General features: G+C 40.2%; 1 protein-coding gene across 4 annotated transcripts in view; it reads right to left on the bottom strand.

Annotated features, from left to right (window-relative positions):
- Positions 1–406: 406 nt before the first annotated feature.
- Positions 407–14,856, bottom strand: part of NRP1 (neuropilin 1) — a 107,066-nt gene continuing 92,616 nt past the window's right edge. For 2 of the 4 annotated variants that reach the window (XM_088533952.1, XM_088533954.1), the window contains exons 13-17: positions 8,855–8,992; positions 5,165–5,439; positions 4,580–4,673; positions 2,889–2,945; positions 407–1,660 (exon numbers count right to left, since the gene is read on the bottom strand). In XM_088533952.1, coding sequence (XP_088390078.1) covers positions 1,371–1,660; positions 2,889–2,945; positions 4,580–4,673; positions 5,165–5,439; positions 8,855–8,992 — 854 coding nt within the window. In that variant the 3' untranslated portion in view covers positions 407–1,370. The remainder of the gene's footprint in view (positions 1,661–2,888; positions 2,946–4,579; positions 4,674–5,164; positions 5,440–8,854; positions 8,993–14,856) is intronic. The other 2 variants (XM_088533953.1, XM_088533955.1) reach the window with 1 other exon arrangement.

Raw genomic sequence — 14,856 nt, 5'->3', positions numbered from 1 at the left:
CCTTATTTTAAAGGCAATCTTTTCAGTAAGGGAATCTTTTCAGTTTTCCCTAGTGTAATTAACAGGCAAGTTGTTCAGGATAAAAGACATATTTCATGACTTCAGGAAAAAAGATACTGTCACTTTATGCTGTTAAGAAGAAACCCAAAGTTCGACTTTGGAGGGTAAAGTTAAAATTTTCCCTTAATTTTTTTTTAACACAAACTCTAATAAAATCCTTTGCCATTACCAGCAAGTTAAAGCTGCAGTTTTCTTTCCTTGGCAATGGCAAATGCTTATGCAATCTACTCAGAGAGAGAAAGAGAGAGAAAGAGCAAGGGAGAGAGATTTTACATTTGAAAATACATTCTATATGAAAGAACAATAAAAGGGGATATTGCAGCTTTATACAAAAGGGTCAAGAGACATGAAATTGAAATACAGAAAGCAGAACAATCAAGCCAAGTTGTCAAATCTGATTAGCCCTTGCCTTGCTGAGGCTACTTTCTCAAACTAAAATATACTTTTTTCTTTTTGTTTAATCAGTGAGCCATCAGAATATGATTAAAGACAAGGGCCTTAACTAGAGAGAAGCAGAGCTGTAGTTAATGTTAACACAATGAGAAACAGTACAAACAAAAAGGCACTTGAGAGGACATACACTAGCCAGTGCCAAGGACTTTTTTGTTTAGATTTTAGGCAGTACACTCGGTTGCCAGTTGTGTCTGATGATGGCACATACTCTTTTATGGAGTTCACAAGCACAAAATTTAGTACAACACTGAAAAACATCAATAAAATTTGACTGTATTGCTTCATAAACAGAGCTGACACACTATATTGGTACTGATGCAGCAGTACTTTTCAATAACATCCTAACCCTTCTTTGCCTATGCACAACACGAGCAATTATACACAAATACAGGTGCAGGAGTCCACTAAATTGCTGTTACTCCAACATTTTCTGGGCACTGAGCTACAGACAGCATGTCCATCCAAAGGACCCCACTGAATACAGTTTATGACAGCATCTTGGATTTTGCACAGTAAAAATCAAAATTATCCATTAAAGGAAACAAAAGAGAGGGAGGGAGAGAAAGAAAAACATAATGAACTATAAGTCAATCATACTTGGTCTCAACACCAGCATTTGATTACTTCAAATAAAACCAACAGAAAAAGCAGACTGTACATGATTCAGATTGTTAACACAGATTGTTGTCCGTGTTTATCCATTACACACTCATTGAAGCTCCTGAGAATAGCTTGGCTCAGTGTCATCAATGCACTTTTCAGCCTGTACAGTAAAAGAAGATCAACAGTTCCCCAGCACGACCGAGTTATGTCCTTCCATTCCAATTCTCTGAAACTTCTCTAGTCGCTTTATACCTTCATGCTTCCGAAAAAGAATTCTGTGTGTTTAGTTTATCTTTTTTCAATTTTACACCATCGACCAGTTCAAAATTGTAATTCTCCAGTGCAGACAAGTTCCTCTCCGACATTCCATTGTGCCAACAGGCACAGTACAGAACAACTCCACAGATAGCTCCTAAGAGCACCCCAAGTGCGCTCATGGCTATGATAGTAATGAGGATTGGATCTAGGGTCTTCAGGACATTGCCTGGTTTCCTGGAGATGTTATCGTCGTAGTCCTCATCTGTGCGATATGGAGGTGTGAACCCTGAAATGGAACAAACAGTTGCAAAGCTTTCAGAACTGATTCTGGTTAGCGTTCATGCTTTGTTTGACAAGTGGGAAATTTTGACACAAATAGCTGCAAAATTTGAAAATCTAGTTTACTGGAGGCAGACATGAATAGTCAAAAACTATATAATGCCACTCAAGTAGTTGTTGATTTTTTTCATATTGTTCTTCAGCCCTTGAATTTGCAGCATGTTAGTAGGGGGTATGAATCTGCCTTTTATTAAGCAGGTGACTGGTAATGAATGACTAGAACTTTGGATCATGTTTTGTCAGTTTGCAGTGTTTAGTTCCAAAATCTTAATTACATCTTATATAGGTCAGTGTGAATGTTTATAGTTTTTGACATCAGTTTGGATTCTGCAGACATTTTTGTTCCATCTCCACTTCACTGGCTTCAGGACTGGACCTTGAAACGGAAACACTAAAAGAACGGACGCAGAAGAGCATTCTGCCTCCTCAAGTGAAATGTTTGCTGAATATCAGAGTGTTTCCTATCAATTCTTTCTGAGTTTATTAAAAAGATTTGATAAGCTTGCACACCCTGCTTGCATATCCTCTACTAAAAAGCAAAATCTGCCTGAATTAATCATGCCATCATTGAAATCAATGATAACCATCCCATTGAATTTGACAAAAAAAAAAAAAAAGAAATACGCTCTTTTCCTGAAAACTGCAAGCATATTTTATTATTGGGATAATATGATGATTATGATCCATTTAATGATCCATTTACAACTATCATCATTGAAAATGTTAATGTTTTCATAGGCTGGTGATAAAATGACATTTTCAGCAAGATCTGAGAAATAATGAGTCTGAAGGGTTTTGAGTCTTATTAGGTTGACACTGCATGAGATAAAAAATATAAGATATGGTGATTTTTTTCTTCAACTTTGGGCATGCCTTTTTGATAACAAAATGGTAAGGAGCTATAGGATACATGCATGTGTCTGTATACAATGTAACAAATGCATGTAAATAAGATTTGGAATATGTATACAGAATAACAATCCATACTTTGCAGATAAAAGATGCCAACCTTAGTAAAAGTATAAGCCTTCTTAGTATCTGGTTTAGCTAAAACAAAAACCTCAATATCATATACCTTTAGAAAACTAATCTATGAATAAATAATTATAGTACACACAGTCACATGAAAATGCACTTTTAAATTCATTCCATCTTAACAATAGCACAATTTTTACCTGTTTGATCACTTTCTGGGTCTTCTTCATCTATTTCATTCTCCACATCAGTTGATTCTAATGAAGCAAAGAGAATTGACATTGATTATTAGGGTTACAAACACTGATTGACTATCATGCAGGCAATAATGGTATAGCAGATTTTTCTGTGTCAGAGCAGCACTATGTTAGCTTGACAGAACTGTTCATTATGATGGGCTCTGAGAATTAATGGAGAGAAAAAAAAAAAAAAAGGGATTTAAAAACTCCTCTCCGCCCAATCTTGGCACAGTTTTAGAGTTATCAGCAGGGGTTTTCCATGTCTGGGAAAGAGAAATCAGTGTGATAAATTAGCATCTCATTCATTGTATTTACAATTTGGGAGCCCAATTCCATAACACTTCACCAGCGAAGGCACACTTAATCACAAGGGTGGCTCCACTGACTGTGGCGAGACCACTTGTGTTGGGGCTGCAGACTGAGCTTTGGGCTTTAGCTCCCACGGGCCAAAGTCTTTGTCTTCAGTTTGGATAACTGGAGCATGTGGAGGTAGGAAAGCAGTTACTGTCTTCTGCTTTTTTGGTCACGGTATTGCAGATGAATCTGCAAATATCTTTGCTCTGGTCGCAGCACCCTGCTTTGCCCTGAGGATGCTGCAGAAGGACCTCTGTAGTGTGCCTTGCCCTGCTTTCCTGTAGTTACAGTGTTGTTCACAGCTGGACTGCCAGTGCCAATGGCATAAGTTTATATTTCTGCTGCTGAAAATTCTTGGTTCTGTTCCCTCTCCTCTATAAAGGTCATTACTTCATCTCCACCATGGAGGTCATGGTTTAGCTGCTTGTGGGTTTATCTGGGGTTGCTGCTGCCAAATTATGTGCAGTATGCAATGCACATGTGAGCACCAGTGACTGAAATAGCTCAAGACTGGCCAGGACTGAACTAATGGCCCAGGAGTAGTCTGTCTGAGACGTGGAACAGGTCGTGTTGTGACATTAGTCAGGGTCTCACATGCCTGGGAGCTGGTAACTACAGCAAGAGTCACAAGAGCCTTAGAATTACAAAACAGTGGGTAATGGAGCAGGGGCCATTGCACTAGATCAGGTTGCTCATAAAGTCTTTGACACAGTAAAAATCTTGGATAGAATTCAAGCAGCCTTGGTAGTAAGTGGTCCAAAAGTGGTGAAGGAATGAAATTGGAATTTTGAGCACTGGTTAAAAATAGGAAGGGCATTAGGAAAAGCAGAGGAAATCAGAAAGAGCAGTAATGTAACCCACAGAGATGTGAGCATGTGAATGTGCACTGACTGTTTTTTTTTTTTTTTTCTGGGACTGTTATTCCTAGCTAGGAACTGGTGTTGTAAAAATGATTTCACACAATGGTCGTGCTCTGGATGATAAGTAAAACCAACCTTCTTAATCCACCATAGTATTAACAAAATGTGAATTACCTAATGCCAGTAATGATCAGGAATGTAGAGTGGAAGTGCCATAGAAATGATTCGGTTGTTAATGATTACTTGATTTCATTGGGAGCAACAGATAAAATTGGGAGTTTTGCTTGTGTAATGATAAAGCCAATGGTCAGATCATTGTGCAAGCTTCCAGTATAGTCAACAAATACGTATCCCTTTGTAACAGAAATAACAGCTATCAAAACAAAATAAAATATGTTTTGGATGAGATTTCTACACATTCTTGATATTCAGACTTACTTTTGCAATCCTCTTGTGCTACACGATTGTCAATGTTAATATCATCCACGGCAATTCCTCCATTTCCTTTTCCAATTTCTCCTTCAATAACCACCTGGTGAAATAAGATAATTTACACATTGCTTTCATGTCAACACCCAATTGCAGCACTCAGGAAATCTTAATTATTTGTTAAGCACAAATTTTCAGTTGTCATGGTGCCACATATTCATATACTTTGATTGTGGCCTGCCAATGTGCACTGTTCACCCTCATGAACTTATATATGCAGATATACATTTATATAATTTTATTACTTTATTAAAGACTTTTACATCAGCAGCAAAGCTGTGGGAAGCATGCAGTTTTGTGACAGATGAAAAATAATTTCTAAAGTATTTATTTGGCTTTCTCTTATAAATTGCTTGTGTCATGGTCATCTGAAATACCATGAAATATGCTACTGTCATTACCGTTACAAAAGCGCAGCACCTCATCTCTGTACTGTCTGTGTGAATCTCTCAGTGACACTTTTTGCCATGACACGAAACGTGACTGGCAAGGTCCTCCTGCCTTCGGCTGCGTTTGCGCAGTGAAGACGCTCACCTGATAGTGTTTCACAGACTTGTGGAGAAGAACTCGTCCTTCTTTCCAGCAGTTTGCCTGGTGCCCGCTCAGAGTCCACAGAACCTGGTCGTATTCGTCGGGCTTCTGGTATCGCAGCTTGATCTTCAGGGTGCCGACGTGGGCGCCGGACATGTGGTACCAGAAAGTCATGCAGTGGGCTGAGTTCTGCGAGTAAATCACGGGGCTCAGCAGTCGGGCCACTTTGCCTTTCTGGCTTTCGTCAGCTTGCGAGTAAAGGAAGTTGCCATCTCCTGCTGCGACAGAAGGACCGTGTCAGGAACAGTGCTCACCTTGTATTTCCCTTGTTAGCCTGAGAAACCCCAGGTTTCCCCAGGCATTTTGCCGCCCTTCCGCACTGATCCATCCCAACATGGTGTTGATCCCAACATGGGAAGCTAGAGGGGTCAGTTGGGGAGCGCTGAGAAAGCCAATGTGCTCTAAGGGGAGGTTATTTCAGCCTGCTCTGCTGCTCACCAGGATGTCTCATGCCCACAGTCAGCTGAGAGGCTGCGCTCACTACATGGTGCACAGCAGCCATTTTGTTTTTTGGGGAAAGGAGGCAAAACCGTGTTTGTCACAACGATATCTGCTCTGTTCCTCTGGGTGCGCCTGCTCAGGGGAGCTGGGCCCAGTTCAGCAGGTGAGACAGAAATCCCCTGGGCCTGCTCCACGCTAACTGCAGGAAAAGCTATTTTTAATCTCCGTTTAAAGTAACCTGTGTTTGAGGAGGCAAAATTGGAATGAGAGCAATACTCCCATTCCAAAAGAATAAAATAACTTGCCCAGCCATGGTCAGAGATAGCGGCTGAAACCCCAACAGTGCTACTGAACAGAAGTGTTGCCACAGATCCCAGATCCGCCTCCCCCCCCCAAAAAAAAAAAAAACACCTCCAGACTTATTCCTTGGATTTCAGGAACAACACATTGGGCTCTGTATATTTTTGAACCATAGCCAAAAGATTAAATTCTGGCTAGTATTTTCTGAAGCACACAATGGATTTATGCACTTTGAAATCTGAACCACTGATATCTGTAACTTTGAAGATTATTTGCTTAATGATATTTGAAAAGAAATGTGAGAATGTGATTAGTTTGATAACAAGATAATGCTAGGGCTACAGTGGAGCTTTTCCGATTAGCACAAGCTAGGCCTGTCTTTTACAGTCAGCTTCGGACCAGCTTCTTAGCCGAGAATGGTGATGGAAAAATAACAAAGTTCATCCTGATGTCGGTAAAAGTAGATTACCTATATGAAATTCTCACTCAAAGCAATATATACAGCATTTACTGAAATTAGTGGAGTTATTTTGAAAGTAGAAAGAAGAAAAGGATGAGGAACACTATTTCTTGTGTATTGAAGTAAGTATAAGTATCTGCTTATATCAACGCTTAAACAAAAGAATAGTAAAAAAAAGAGGCCAAAAGGACATTTTGAAAGGCTGATGTTTTGTCAGCATGGTCAGCATTGGTCTTTGCTTATATGTGACATTCTTTAATTTCAAATAACAAGAAGGTGAGACTTGCTGGAATAAAGGTATAGTCCTGCACTTGTGAAGAGCTCATTTGGCAGATGAATACTGCCACTCCAGGGGAGAAAGACAGGGCAGCAAAAGATGCAAAGGAGCAAAGAGTGGGTCAAGCCCAGTTATTGGCAGGAGGCGGACTAACGAAAGAGAAAGATAAGTAATTCTTCTAATGTGAGACAAGGACATTTCCTCTTATTAGGATCATTTATGGGCAGTTAGTTGTACACTGGCCAATACACATGTGGAAGTATCTGACCTTTGGAAGTATTTTACTAAAGGTAAATTGCCAAAAATTCGCAGTGATTTTTTTCCATCTTATTGCAATAACTTCTTGTCCAACTTCTTAAGCAGGAGCATTTGCCCCCATATTTTCTTTCCAACTTTGCTTCTATTCAGTCAACAGATTAAACATGTGCAAATCTCATCAAAGATTGGTGATAGGGAAGTCCAAAGAGAGGAAAAGATGAACACAATCACAGCATTAGGATGGCTCTCTCAGTTGGAAAACCTAACTCTAGCCAGATTTAATCATAGAGTGTAATTTGAAATGGCATACAGCATATCCTGCTGTCTTAAAGCAATTGCTGTTGAAAATAATTTCTGTGGAGTTTCTTCAGCTTTCCACAAGTACAGCTGGGAGCAAAATATGCCTGGGATTTGCTCGTTGCTGTCCTCTCAGTGTATAAGCAGCCTTGGCTGAGTAATGGTCACACTGAGAGCTAGTCCATCACCGCAGTGCCATTCACACTGCTCGTGATCTGCTTTCACACTCATCCTGTATCTGTTGGCAGGTGAATGGCAAACCCAGCAGCTAAAGATCACTTCAGAGTTGAAGGAAATTTTGGAAAATATTGAAAGTTAGCGCAGTAGAGAGAAAAACGGCTGCCTTGAAGACTTACTGAAACTATAGCTAACAAACAGAATGAATGAGTCTTCTACAGTAGCAGGACCCAGAAGAAAAAACAAAATCTCATTTAAAGAATATAATTTCTCGATCTCTTGATTAAAGGCAGGTTCAGTCTCTCTGGTGGCAAAGTGCAGATAGCTCTCATTTCCAGAATATTATTGCAGTGCTGGGTCAGGAACTCTGTCTTCATTGTCTTAATTAGAGCTTTACTTATGCATGCCTTTTAGATTTTGTCAGTCTCTGGCTAACATAGCTTTTAACCTCCTTTCAATGTCAGATCCTACTGAGTGATTTCACTTTACTTTACATCAATTTTTCCACCATTACAGCCTTCACTTCAGCTAACTGCATTTAGTTAATTTGATGCCATTTATTTGTACAATGCCATTTATAGTCAAAGTATAAGTTTTTTTTTTTTCTAAAACTACTGTACTTGTCTTAAGATTCAATTGGAAGTGTCTCAGAATTTAAGAAGTCCAATTTTGTCTAATTTCCCTGTCATTCTCATTAGGCAAAGGGATTGCAGAAGTGAGAAGGGGGATTCAACTCTAACACATTTGATTAATCTGCACGTATGCAAGAGAACACTAAAACCAGAGGATGTGCAGGTCACGCAGCGCTCTCCCTTCTCCACTAGCCAGCAGCATATTTATTGCCTTATTATGCAGACTCATGAGTTAGTTAGATACTACAAAACCAACCAATCAATTTCCTGGAGTGATATTTCTGGAAAAAGAAAGTGTGAGAGCAAAGGAATGGCTGGAACCTCCAACTGCTGTTGGAGAGGACTGCAGGTATGAGATAAATTCATTGGGGCAGTTACACATATAATCTTTCTATGGTGAACCAATACAGTAACTACAAACAGAAATTTTATGAGATTTTTCATGACTGTATCACTTGTTAAATGACTTCTGCAGAATATTTGGTCATTCAGATGTCTTTCCACCAAGTAGGGTTTATCCAATGGATAATTAGGAGCAGGGAGTGCCTTCAATTCCTGATAATAAATGACTTTTATATCCCAGCAGAAGGGACAATTATGGTCAGTAAGTAAGGTTGCCTAGAGAATAACGTTTCTGGCTATACATATCGTACTTGTAATTACTTCACTCTATAGACAATTTCTCTGGTTTTGGAAAGCACTTTGATATGTTATGGTATATTACATTTAATACTTTGGTATTAAGCAACCTCTTCCTCTGTAAAATGGCTAAATCATGAACTCATGATTACCTGTATGATCTTGAATAGGCCCAGTTTTGCTAGTCAGGATTGCCCATTTTAAATCCACTTGGTTGTCATGTTCCCAGTGGCACAAAGTCTTGTGGGAACCCCAGCCAAATCCACAGTTGAAATTGTACACTGGCAGCTCTGCAGCAAAAGAGAAAAATGGAAGGAGGAAAAATGATTATTAGCTGTATAATTCAGATATTGTACTTCAGCCCCAAATACACTTACTCTGCCACTAAGAAAGCCATTTCTTGAAACTTCATTTTTACTTAATTTCTACTTGAAACTCTGACAAGCCATAACAAGGGGAGCCTTGTTAGCAAACAGATGTGGAATGAGTATTTCTAGTAAATGACATGTTTATTTTATCTCTTTATGGAACACATTTTGTGATTTTATGTGGTTAGATTTTTTCTTCAGATTTGCATGCATTATCTAATAACCATGGTGGAATACCTATCGTTCAAAAAAAAAAGTGTGGGCTTACTTGTCAGAAATATTTGCTCATTATTAATATCTATTCTTGCCATTGCAATGCCTTGCAATGTTGTGTAGCAACTCTCAATACATATTTGGATAAGAGAGACAAAGCCACTAATGGAATGTCCTTGGCACAAAAGGATTTCTGGTGAAATATATGTTTCATGGTTTAAGCAATAACTTATTTCAGCATCTTCCAAGCAGTTAAGTAGGCCCACAAGATGGCAGCATTGAAATGGACAAGTGGAGAACGAAAAGGGACAAATGTGGCTGATTGCCAAATGAACTCAAAATAAGCTTCAAAACAAGCTCCACGTAAAACAAGGGAAGTCTGGTATTATGGTCAGGATGAGATCATATCTTGTTTTCAGCTTCTCTTCAGTTCTGCCCAAAAGTTTAATACAAAGTAGCTTATTTTTTTTCAATGGAATGTGGATTTTGAATGGAAAGATTCTACAAAGATAGCATATAAATTCCTTGCATTTCTCATTTTCAAAACCAGTCTGAACCTTTTTGGGTTTTTGATTCCTGCCCTGTTGGCATGAACTTTTTCCTAACTGAGCAATGGCAACTCCCAGTAGAGCAATATCCTTCCCACAGCAATGCGACCAAATCCTGAAGTCTTTTCTCAGGCATGACTCACTCCTTATTAAGGAAAAACTTAGGTTAACTTTAATGAGATGTTTTGTGCAAGTATGAACTAAGAACAAAGGACTTTGTGCTCCCATCAGTACCAGCTCTGGAGGCAGAACTGTATTCTTGTGCTTTCTTCCCCGTTATTAAAAGAAAAAGCCAGTGAAAGATTATACAACTCCTAGAATGTCTTTTGTTTGTTGTGGGAAAATACAGAGGAAGACGGGAAGTATATTGGGACCTGAGGCTGGCCAACAAAATGAGGTTGGTGTCTTCCAGTCTGAAAAGGCAAAGAGCTCCTCGACATAGCGAGTTCCCCAGGTAAGAGTGGACAGGCTTTCTGTACTCAAACCCCAGAATTTAATAGAAAGTTAACTTAAAAATATATATATTAGGAAAACAGAGAAATCCTCAAGTGAGTAGGTTAAGATGGAACACTTTATAAGAAGGGTTCATATCAATCCCATCTTGCCCACTGTGTCCTTGCGTGGTGGATCCTTGCTCCCAGACAGGTTTCACTCAACCCACTGGATTCCTGCACTGCAGCAGCTTTGCCCGCTTCCCTCAGGCCCCTTGAAAATGTCCTTTATCAGCAGTGAGGTGCGAGTGCACGGCTGCTCCCTGTCCCCTCCTGGGTCTCGCAGCACCTTGGCCGCGCTGCAGGACGGCTCCGCACTGAGCTCTCACTCTGGCTTCTCCATCTTATCTGCCCATCCTGCTTCCTGCAGCCCCTGCCTCTCCCTGCCTCTGTCCTGCGGGGCTCCTCTGAGCAGCAGCCGTCTCTGCTCCCCCTCCAGAGGGGTCTCCCTGGCACTGTCATGAGAGTGACATCCTAACTCAGAGCGAGTCTATAAAACAGATACGATCACTCACCAAAATTTAATGTGGTGAAAACATGTTTCCTGTAGGACCTAACCCTTTCTGGGAAAGTGGAAGATTGTGGATTTGAGGTGAATAATCTCTCTTTGGATCTTCATGCTCAAAATGTTGAGGAAGCAGAAGTCAGCCTCTGCACATGTGGGTGCAGAAGGCAAACTATTATGTTTCTTTCTCATACATATATATGCATACATATATATATATGTAGTTCCCTAGACAATGGGGCCCCATGAAAGAGATCTTGCCCTAAAGAGGACATCTGAAAATCAAGGGAAGTTTTTAAAGAGACAGAGTCCCATTGAAATGAATTAAAGGGTTTTAAGTTCATGAAAAATATCCTTTCATTGTCAAGGAGGCCCAGGGAGAGATATATTGCATAGCTTTGACATCAGAGCCTTGAGCAGAACTTTAAAAAAGTCTTAGAAAACCCAAGACAAAATTAATCTTATTAATCCCAAAGGATTATATCTTGCAAATCTTGTGATAGCCTGTGCAGTATTGAAACTGCAAGAAAGGAGAACAGTGGTATATAGATCACATCAGTCTGAAGATATCACACAGTATAAATGAGTGCATAGCACAAAGAGACTGAAAGGACTGGGAGTGTTCAACTATGAATAAAAATAAATAGCAGAGGACACAGGAAAAGTATGTAAATGAGTGAAGAACCTAGAGAAGGAAGATCAGAATATTCTGTTTTCTCCGTTTCATAGCCTGAGAACTGTGTGATATCCCATAAAGTTCAATAGTGATAAAAAGAAAAACTCTCTCATAAGATGTGACCGATACATGCTCCCCTGGTGTGCTGCTAGGGCTTAAGGTGAATCAAAGACTGGACGAGGGACACTGGAACTGGACATAGAGGTGAATAAGGAAAATATCCAGAATTTAATTGTTAATTTTGAAGTGCAGGGAATGATAAGAGCTTCTTGTTTCATGGTTTGAAGCAAGCTCTAAACATTGGCATTAGAGTGAGAGTTTCAAAAGAGGGTTACATTTCACAGCAGTATCTAGTAAAGACTTTCATTTGAAATATATGGTTTGGCAAAATGGCAAAGGACATAAGTTTGATTTGCTTTAGCCATTCCTGTGCGAGTCTAACAGACAGCATGATGTAGCATAAAAATGAACTTCTTTGCCGTACAGAAGTTAATCAGAATCCCCTGAAAATGAGCAGGATTCGGCCTGTAACCAGACTAACTCAGACAACTCTTTCTTGCTAGGTCCCTACTGCTTCCTCTGCTCACGCTTTCTACAGTCGCAACAGCGGGAGTGAAAGTCAAAGACAAGACATTTCAGAGCGATCTCATTTTATGGGCTCTTTAAACATGCCATCTCTTATTGCCTATTCTTATGTTTCTGCCAATGCTTCTCCCGGGGACCCATAAAAAGAAAAATAGACATGCCAGCCGATTAATAATAGACACTTGTAGCATCAGGATATGTTCATTAGCTGTATGGACAATGGATCTGCCCCAGCAAAAGACAGAATAGTTCAACACTGCTATTAAAGATCCCGAGGGGCTGATACAGTAGCTAACAGCAAGCTACTGACAATCTACCCTCTCCTTTGTCCTTGAACTACAGCTTGGCAGCTCTCTGGAAGGAAGGAAAGAAAATGGAAAGGAAGGACAAACGACCAGGATTTGGAGGGTTCCCTCCCCAGTGCTGGCCCATTCCCCTCCTGGGATAATTCTCCTGTCAGTGGGTCAGTGATCTCTAGGTTTATGTGAATCAAGAGGATGAAGTAAACCAGCTATTATATAACCAAATAGCAGCAGTTCAGATGAGAATCTGAGAGGGAGGTGTGATGAAATCCCATATGTCTTTTTGAAAATGTAGGGTACGTGATACTGAATTAAAACAGATTTATCCTCTCAAAGAATAACCAACAGCTGTACTTCTTGACCACATCTTGCTCACAGCTGGGGCCATTACTGCACACGAACAAGAAAGTCATTTGAAAATCTAGTTGAGTGAGTTTCTTGCAAGTTCATTAATCTTTTGTGGCCCACAGACTTTGACATATTTTTATAACTCCTCCAACAAGAGGCAAGAAGGAGCATGATGGCATTAAAGATGCTAAGAAATCTCTCTATAGAATGCTCTTGCCGAAGGGTAAATCAACATTAAATGGGAAATTACAAGCGTAATTTGGACCACTTCAAAGTAATATATTGGGTATGATTCTTATTTGCATTTGGCCTTTTAATACCACTTATTCTGGCAGCATAGAATTATCTTAAATGATAGTAAATAATGTTTTAAGTGCTTTAATATCCCTTTGCATCCCTTTATTGATGTAAATTTGCCCCACTATAAATAATAATCGGATCTATTCTACCTTCAGATGATTTCCTAGCCTAGGTTTTAACCTCAGGATTTCTTAAGTTATATTTTTCCGAAATATCTGCTTCATGTGTGAGAAACAAGATACCTCTTGAGCAGTCTGCTTTACAAAGGACTGAGGTTACATGCTGAAGGCATGTAATGTAAATGAACAGCTTGTTTTATATGTAAATAGCTGCGAGTCAAGCAGGTCAGATGATAGTTCTTTGGTATTGAAAGAGATTTATTCAAAAAGACTTGATGTTGGTGAGTCTCAGGTCTGATAGGTATTTACCCTGGTAGAGAAGTTTGCTAAAGGCATCTTTTTGAGTCTGAGGTACAAAATATGGCCTTTCCTGAGAAGATCCAAGCATTTAAGGAATTTTGGCTGTTTGCAATTGTTATTCCATTTTATTTTCTTACAATTCAGTCCCCTTGAAATGAACTGTGAAACTCTCTTTGAGGCAGAGCTTGTATATACACGGAGGCTTTCCTGAGCCTCTCTTTTACTTAACTGTTTCCACAGCGTTCGAAAGCTGGCTGGAATAGGATAAGCTTTGACACACACAAGCGTGTTACTGCGGGATAATGAGATTAGGGGTGTTTGCAGGCTGGGGCGCAGACGGGAGGACAGCAAAGCGCGACACCAGCGTGTGCCGCGAAAGTGTCTTGCTCAGCCTGAGGAGAGCCAAGAGAGAACAGACCCCGATCCTCTGCCAGCTGGGCCAAGGGGCACTCAGCACCTTCACGGCGAGTTTGCGAAGCGTTATTTGGGATGGCCATCGTGGGGATGCCCATGCTCCGCTCCGCTTCATCGCGCCCAGCCATGCCCATGGCAGATGGAAACGCTCCTCCCAGCCCCAGACCAGCCAGGCTTTCCCCATGCAGACAGGAATTTCTGGATGCCCCTTTGTGGGAGTTTTCTGGACAATTTTCAGTGAGGGATTACAAAGCAGCTGGAAATCTTTATGTCTTAAACTGGAGATCCTGGAAACCTTATTCTTATTTATTAGCATCTGACTGATCTCTATCTGTGATCTTTGTAATGTGCTGCCATGTGGGAGCCCAGAGTTTGGGATGTGAACTTGTCCCTTACTCCCGGAAGGAAGCGGTTCCTAACAATACAATGCAGGGAAGTAACGTTGGCATGTTCCAAAGGCAACCTCCAAGACCTCTCTGTGAGAGAAAAAATCTGGCTTACTGTGGTGTAAATGGAGGCGGCGCAAGAAGGAAGTATGGAGGGAAAATGAGGATATCTTCATCTCTGGCAGCAACAGTCAATCTGTTACTGAAGAAACCCACCTGAGCCAAAGGGATTAAACCAACCTGCAAACAGGATTGTCGCTGGGGAGGAGGGAAGTTGCATTGCAAAGAGGGGCTTGGTGAATTCGTAACTAACTTTTGTTAGGAAGATATTAAAAAAATTCTCAGAGGCTGAGAATAGGAACAACATCTTAGATAAGTCTATTGCTTAATCAGGTGGATACCATCAGTGTCCTTTAGAAGATTTTTGTGTTATTAGTATCATTCTTTTACTTGAAAAACGGATTGTGCCATATGGTCAAGGAAACAATGATAAACACTTACCCACCCTGTTAATAAATCACTTGCAAGACTGTGCTTGACTGTGCTTTAACGGAGGAAATGGGAGTAACTGAAAACTGACCTCTGTACAGCCCCACAAT

Source organism: Tinamus guttatus, unplaced genomic scaffold (genome assembly GCF_059628265.1).
Source record: "Tinamus guttatus ecotype Peru unplaced genomic scaffold, ASM5962826v1 Tinamus_guttatus_pri_ptg000530l, whole genome shotgun sequence".
Classification (NCBI taxonomy): Eukaryota; Metazoa; Chordata; class Aves; order Tinamiformes; family Tinamidae; genus Tinamus; species Tinamus guttatus.
Note: the sequence above shows the minus strand (reverse complement) of the source record. Positions and strands in the feature narration are given on the sequence as shown.